This window comes from Littorina saxatilis, linkage group LG17 (assembly GCF_037325665.1).
Source record: "Littorina saxatilis isolate snail1 linkage group LG17, US_GU_Lsax_2.0, whole genome shotgun sequence".
NCBI lineage: Eukaryota > Metazoa > Mollusca > Gastropoda > Littorinimorpha > Littorinidae > Littorina > Littorina saxatilis.
Window position 1 is genome coordinate 27287269 of NC_090261.1, and position 8471 is coordinate 27295739.

Sequence of the window (8471 nt, forward strand, 5' to 3'; positions counted from 1 at the left end):
AACTTAATAACAATAACAACATAACATCCCCACAATGTACATTCATTTCATTCAGACTGGTGCAATTATAACAAAGTTCATACACACTGAAGTGTATTTACCAGCAGAGACCTCGTAGGGTTTGATGTAATTTGCTTTTCTGCATGGATGTGTTCCGCAAGAGACGTTGTAAGCGGCCAGTGACTCATTTTATTCCATCAAAACAATCAGCCTATGATTCATTTTATTCCACCAAAACAATCAGCCTATTATTTATTTTATTCCACCATTAGGTAATCCGCCTATGATTAATTTTATTCCACTAAGGCAATCACTCAGCCTATGATTCATTTTATTCCACCAAGGCAATCAGCCTATGATTCATTTTATTCCACCAACTCAAGCGGCCAATATTGACTCATTTTATTCTATCAACGCAAGTGGCCAATGACCAATCTTATTCTACCAACACAAGCGACCTATGACTCATTTGTTTAACCGATACGATGCCATTATGAGTCTGTTTTATTCCACCAAGGCAATCTGCCTACGACTCTTTTTATTCAACAAAAGCCAGCGGCCAATGACTCATTTTAGTCTACCAACGCAAGTGGCCAATGACTCATTCCATTCTATCAATGAAAGCGGCCCTTGACTCATTTATTTAAACAATACCACCGGCCTATAATTAATTTTCTCCAACCAAATCGAAAAGCCAATGACACATTTATTTAACCAACGCAAGCGACCAATGACTATTCACTCATCCAACACAATAAGCTGCCTATAATGATATTTATACTCTGACACAAGCGGCCAATGACTCATTTTATTCTACCAATACAAGCGGCCAATGACTCCTTTTATTCTACCAACTGAAGCGGCCAATGACTCATTTTATTCTACCAACACAAGCGGCCAATGACTCATTTTATTCTACCAACTCAAGCGGCCAATGACTCATTTTATTCTACCAACTCAAGCGGCCAATGACTCATTTTATTCTACCAACTGAAGCGACCAATGACTCATTTTATTCTACCAACTGAAGCGGCCAATGACTCTTTTTATTCTACCAACTCAAGCGGCCAATGACTCATTTTATTCTACCAACACAAGCGGCCAATGACTCTTTTTATTCTACCAACACAAACGGCCAATGACTCATTTTATTCTACCAACTCAAGCGGCCAATGACTCATTTTATTCTACCAACACAAGCGGCCAATGACTCATTTTATTCTTCCAACTGAAGCGGCCAATGACTCATTTTATTCTACCAACACAAGCGGCCAATGACTCATTTTATTCTACCAACACAAACGGCCAATGACTCATTTTATTCTACCAACTCAAGCGGCCAATGACTCATTTTATTCTACCAACTCAAGCGGCCAATGACTCTTTTTATTCTACCAACACAAGCGGCCAATGACTCATTTTATTCTACCAACTGAAGCGGCCAAGGACTCATTTTATTCTACCAACTCAAGCGGCCAACGACTCATTTTATTCTACCAACTGAAGCGGCCAATGACTCATTTTATTCTACCAACTCAAGCGGCCAATGACTCTTTTTATTCTACCAACACAAGCGGCCAATGACTCTTTTTATTCCTATCAGGGCACTTTGCCCCTGGATTTTTTCCCCCCTGACTTTATCCCCCCGAATTCTTCCACCCGGATTATTTCCCCCCGTGACTGTTTCCCCCTGGGACTCTTTCCACCCGTGACTTTTCCCCCTCGGACTATTTCCCCCGTGACTCTTTCCCCCTGTGAATTTTTAGCAATGTTTTTTATATCAATTGATGATCACGTGAGAAGACACAAACATTTCCACCCCTTTACAAATTATTCGTACATTCATATTTTCACGTGAGAAGTGAGCAGTGTTAGCCACTGTAAGTGAAATCTGTGAATGTGTGAATGATCAGTATCCGTGACTGTCAACTTGATTGCCACTATTCTGCAAAATGGATCAACAAAGAGAGGCCGATTTCAAAACAACAGAGAGAGGAGCAAGATGCGTTGTTGACAAGAAATACATATATTTAAAACAGAAGGATTTGGCAGGTGGAAAGCAAAGCTGGGAGTGTGAGAGAAGAAAGATGGGCGGTTGCAAGGCCAAGATCCATTTGTTTGAGACAATGGTGCAGAAGGAAGTCAATGAACACAACCATCTTCCTGAGTCACACAGAGAAGAAATTATGGCAGTGAGGAGTTCACTGAGGCGCCAAACTGAAGAAACGGAGGAACCGCCTCAAAGACTTCTTTTCAATTTGCTCAACACATCGCTGGTCATCCTCCACCACCCAAAAGAAGGAAATACAAAGACTCTAACGAGCGCATTTTGCGGCTTGTTCGGTCATATGACAACAGGAACCTTGACACATTCCTACTCGGAATTGCACACAATGTTTTCTTTTAGACGCTTCTAGATGTGAACGTAGCAGAGATTGCCAATACCAAGACTCTAACCAGCGCATTTCGCGGCATACAGTGTTTTCTTTTAGACTATTTTAGACTCCTTTAGATGTGTATGTATGTGAATGTACGTGTTTTAAACCAAAGCTGCTGAATTAAAAGTAGGAACCACACATGTGTAAGAATGCACATTTTATTTATCCATTTTATCAAAAAATTAAGCATTAAGCATTAACAAAAAAATTAAAATAGAAATAATAAAATAACGGAAAGAGTCAAGGGGGGCCGAAAGAGTCACGGGGGAAAGTGCCCCAGGGGGGGAAAGTCACGGGGGGAAAAAGTCTCAGGGGGAAAATGTCACGGGGGGAAAAAATCTGGGTGGAAGAATTCGGGGGGATAAAGTCAGGGGGGAAAAAATCCAGGGGGAAAGTGTCCTAGAATCCTTTTTATTCTACCAACTCAAGCGGCCAATGACTCATTTTATTCTACCAACACAAGCGGCCAATGACTCATTTTATTCTACCAACTCAAGCGGCCAATGACTCATTTTATTCCACCAACACAAACGGCCAATGACTCATTTTATTCTACCAACTCAAGCGGCCAATGACTCCTTTTATTCAGCAAACGGAAGCAGCAAATGACTCATTTATTGAACAAGACAATACAATGCATGTGACTAAGTTGGGGGATGGTCTTATCCCATGTAAACGCTCAGTCAGATCTCAGGTGGTGAGGCAAACTGTTTACATGGGAGGGAGTCTGCTTAAGCAAATATGCAAAAGTAGTTTGTATCTTTTTAAAATAATGTAAAACGTCCATCACTGGCTCGTCAGCCAGACGATATCTGTGTCTTCAAGCGTTCATTTCTTCATGTACAGTAATCCTTGCAATAAAAATCATCATTTTGCCAGCCCCTATGTACAATGCAAGGACATTTACGTGGACCATATAAACTAACGCTACGAAACACTACACCAGGATTGTTTTTTGTTCTTTTTAAAGTATGGTCACATCTTCTATGAGAATATTAGAATGCCCCTTGTATACACAACTCGTCAAGAGGGGGGAGCAGGCTGGGGGGAGGGGGGGGGGTGTGAGGAGTGGGGGTGTTGTTAAATAAGAGTTTGGGGTTGGTGGCTGAGCGTTAAAACGTGTTTTTTCAATTCATTCTTTGGAAAAAATGCCGTCTCCTAGACTTGTTTCACCAAGAACTTTGACAAAAGTTTCATTCAGACAATGATTTCATACCATTACTGGCCAATCTCCTAGACTTGTTTCACCAAGAACTTTGACAAAAGTTTCATTCAGACAATGATTTCATACCATTACTGGCCAACAAATATACATGTATTTCTGTCAATGCCCTGTCCATGCTTTGATGTTTGAGCATTGCTCTGTCATGTAGACTTTATTGTTTCTACACTGTACCTCCTAAGTTTATCATCCTTACGCACGCTGTTTTCTCTTGCCAATAAAGAAAATATTAAATTCACTCACACATTGGTTTTTCTTAAATCCAAATACCCAAAGGCAAATGGCACTTTCACACAGCATTTTTTCCAGCACAACTTTTCCCACACACACAACACAAGAGTTTCTTGAAGGTCCTACCTCTTGGATGCTGTGTACTGTATAATCTGGTCAACTTACAGTAACCACATATGCCACGTCAACAGGCAAACGTCCCGTTTCTGCGGAGTTGGCCCATATCAGGTCAACCGTCCCAATTGTGCAGGTTTTTGGGTTTATTTTGGATGTCTAAAGTTATGTTTACTGAGCGATTCCCGACCAACTTTTTCAAGACTTGACCAATTTTTTATTGGTGTAAGATCGCCCAAAAGTTGTCGCCATGTGAATTGTTCAACTAACCCGGTGATTTTTAACCGACTCCTTACGACTGGTGCCAGGAGGCATTGATAAGCAAGCTAATGAAAGAGTTCATTAGCACCCAGCTATGTGTATAAGCTAACAGCGACTGATCAAGTTAGTGGAAGTCGTTCCAAAATTGCTGGAAACCTGAAGAGTACGGTTTTGAGTCAGCTAACAGTCCGATGAAAATTTGGCGGACTGTACACATGGAAAACAACTGTTTGACAACTTTACCTTACCAACATCTTACATACTTCTGGTTCAAGAAAAATTGACTGCAAATCGGTTGAAAATCGTCTCCGTGAACAGCATTTATAGGATTCTGTCTCTACATTACAGGGACGTAGCAGACCCACAACATTTGGTACGGCGAGGGGAAAAAAAAGCCGATTTGCTTCCCAGGTCCATTGATCGACGTAATGTGGATGTGTTTGTGAACTCACTGTTTCTTCTCGCATCTGCTTTTGTTCTAGTTATTACCCCTGACTGATTTGTGAGGATGTGATCATCATCGGATTTCTTTAAATAAAAAAAGTCTAAAATTTGGTACGGCGATCGCCGTACCTACGTCCCTGCATTAACTTTTCAGCCACAGCTCTTCAACAAAACTCGTCTCACAATTGATAGAAAATTGTCCATGTAACCAGAATTTTACATTTGCAACTGTTACTTATAGCCAAGTCTTTTTTTCCTGAAAAAAAGTCTGACACAGTCTCAGCACTGCAGTCGGATGCTTTGGGTGGGGTTGTTGCAGAGTTCATCATGAATCTCGCGCAGACTCTGTGAGGTAGCCAGTAGCTCTTGCTGTGTGTACTGAGCGAGCAGGTTGCAGGACGGGACAAAGATGTGAGGCATAGACCCCTTCTCCAGGCAGACAATCAGGTGACGTAAGGCCTGCAAGACAGAGCCCGAAAAACAAGTGAAAGCATCTGTTTAACATCTGAGACAATCACCACATTTAAAACTGACACACACACACACACACACATACACATACACACATATCATTGTAAACAAAATCTTTGCTCCTGGCCCTGGAAAATCCCTGGTTGCAGTCACATCAGAACAGAAACAAACCAAAGCTGAATAAATATCTAAGCCAGAATCACCAAGGTCTTTATTTATTTATTTATTAAGGAGATTTCTATAGCGCATAACTAAAAGCACTATGCGCTTTACAATATCACTAGGTATAAGCACACGCAAACATACTCTGATTAAATAGAACTTAGCCTAACAAGACATACTAAGAACACTAAACATTTGAGTTCATACAAAAATAGAGAATTAAATTAAATACTGGACAAACGATTAAAATAAGCTTAAGGCCTACACCGACAACAATGGACTATTTCAAATACAAAAATTTAGTTAACTATAAAAGGCAGTGCATAAAACTCCATAATCCTAAGAAGGTCGAACAAATAAAAAACATAAAAGACTATTTAACTATAATTACTTCATAAAAGTGACACGAGGGTACGACATGGATACCATCTCTGAGTCTGCACATAAAGTTGAACCTGTCCGTCCCTGTCAGGATTTGAACTCGTGACCCACAGATCACAAGTTCAGAACACAACCTACAGAACCACCCGGCCCCCAAAAACATCTTACAAGTCGCGTTAGGCGAAATTACTACATTTAGTCAAGCTGTGGAACTCACAGAATGAAACTGAACGCACTGCATTTTTTCACAATGACCGTAGTCCGCCGCTAGTGCAAAAGGCAGTGAAAGTGACGAGCCTGTACATGTTTAGCGCGGTAGCGGTTGCGCTGTGCTGCATAGCACGCTTTACTGTACCTCTCTTTGTTTTAACTTTCTGAGCGTGTTTTTAATCCAAACATATCATATCTATATGTTTTTGGAATCAGGAACCGACAAGGAATAAGATGAAAGTGTTTTTAAAACGATTTCGGAAATTTAATTTTGATCATAATTTTTATATTTTTAATTTTCAGAGATTGTTTTTAATCCGAATGTAACATATTTATATGTTTTTGGAATCAGAACATGATGAAGAATAAAATAAAAGTAATTTTGGATCGTTTTATAAAAAATTAATTTTAATTACAATTTTCAGATTTTTAATGACCAAAGTCATTAATTAATTTGTAAGCCTACATGCTCAAATGCAATACCGAAGTCCGGCCTTCGTCGAAGATTGCTTGGCCAAAATTTCTATCAATTTGATTGAAAAATGAAGGTGTGACAGTGCCGCCTCAACTTTTACAAAAACCTGGATATGACGTCATAAAAGACATTTATCGAAAAAATGAAAAAAAACGTCTGGGGATATCATTCCCAGGAACTCTCATGTAAAATGTCATAAAGATCGGTCCAGTAGTTTACTCTGAATCGCTCTACTGTCTACACACACACGCACAGACACAGACACAGACACACACACACACCACGACCCTCGTCTCGATTCCCCCCTCTATGTTAAAACATTTAGTCATAACTTGACTAAATGTAACAATTAAAGCAGACCCACCTCCACTAGCCGCTCCCCCAGTTTGTCAGGAGTCCAGAGAGAATCGTCCGGTGACTGTTGACACGTGTGCAGTACCACCGTCCTCAGGTGGTAGGAGGACAGTGGTCTGAAGGCGTCTGTGTCGGAGGTGCGCAGCATCTTGAGGATACGCTCCACTTGTTTCCGCACTCCCTGGGGTGTGTCCAGGCCCCCCTCGTGTCGCAGTAAGTACTTCTCTGCCCTCACAAACGACAACCGCCACACACTTTCTTCTTGACTGGAACCGGAGAGAGAAAAACATTGATGAGGTTTGTGTTACTGTTGACTGTTTTCAGGCTTAAGGAGGGGTTGGAGAAGAGGGGTTGGATCAGGAGCGTGAGATAAAAATTTTTTTGTTAATGTGCATTCTCACTGCAAAGATGGGCGGGGATGTAGCTCAGTCGGCAGCGCGCTGGATTTGTATCCAGTTGGCCGCTGTCAGCGTGAGTTCGTCCCCACGTTCGGCGAGAGATTTATTTCTCAGAGTCAACTTTGTGTGCAGACTCAGTCTCCTCGGTGTCCGAACACCCCCGTGTGTACACGCAAGCACAAGACCAAGTGCGCACGAAAAAGATCCTGTAATCCATGTCAGAGTTCGGTGGGTTATAGAAACACGAAAATACCCGGCATGCTTCCTCCGAAAGCGGCGTATGGCTGCCTAAATGGCGGGGTAAAAACGGTCATACACGTAAAAGCCGTGGGAGTTTCAGCCCATGAGCGAACAAACAAACAAACAAACTGCAAAGAAAGCTACGACAGTACGGTGCGGTTTAAAGTTAAAAATAAACACATGAAAAGAAATTGACTTTGGTAAAGACAGAAAGGTCACTTTAATGTATTCAAAACTGACATTTTGTGCTTCTATAAATACTACGATTACAAGTTCACTATATATGTACGAATCATAGAGGCTGATGTAGCAGACGGCCACACAGAAAGGGAAGCAATCGTACTAAGACTTGAGATTTACATAAGTTTGAAAATGGACGGTTGTCTCCCTTTGCAATCTTTCCAGTGAGTTTCAGTCATAAACGTGTTTTTAATAAATCTGCGTAACCACACACACACACAAACCACACATACACAAACCACACACACACAGTGAGAAACAGTACACACACTTACACAGACACACACTCGCACGCGCACACACACACACACATACACACACACATACACACACACACACACACACACACACACACACACACACACACACACACACGCGTTAAAAAAAAATGCTCACGTGAAAGGGCAGGCTAGAGGTAGAGCGAAGTAGCCCAGCTGACGACAGAAAGTGATGACCTCCGGGGTGAACCATGTCGTCATTTTCTCTGGAAGACCGAAAGAAGCGGTGCAGGACGGCCAGGCCTCGTGGAAGTACAGAGCGGGGACCAGCTGAAAGACGTACTGTTCTCCTTGCCGTTCAATCTTCACTTGTGTGTAAGGTTCTGAAATAGACACATCGTCACATGATCAAGACGACATGACGTCACATGATGAAGTCAACATAACGTCACATGATGAAACCGGCATGACGTCAGTCACATGATGAAACCGACATGACGTGTTGATTGTCCTACGCCGAAGTACCTGAAACAGATACGACGTCACAACATGACCTAATGCAGCATGACATCAGATCTGAAAGTGAATAAAAGACCTCATGTTCACCTCGGT

General features: G+C 41.6%; 1 protein-coding gene across 1 annotated transcript in view; it reads right to left on the minus strand.

Annotated features, from left to right (window-relative positions):
* Positions 1-2689: 2689 nt before the first annotated feature.
* LOC138953695 (cyclic GMP-AMP synthase-like receptor 1) overlaps positions 2690-8471 on the minus strand; it is a 63927-nt gene continuing 58145 nt past the window's right edge. The window contains exons 2-4 of the mRNA XM_070325588.1: positions 8038-8242; positions 6774-7029; positions 2690-5169 (exon numbers count right to left, since the gene is read on the minus strand). Of these exons, the coding sequence (XP_070181689.1) occupies positions 4990-5169; positions 6774-7029; positions 8038-8242 (641 nt within the window). The 3' untranslated portion in view covers positions 2690-4989. The remainder of the gene's footprint in view (positions 5170-6773; positions 7030-8037; positions 8243-8471) is intronic.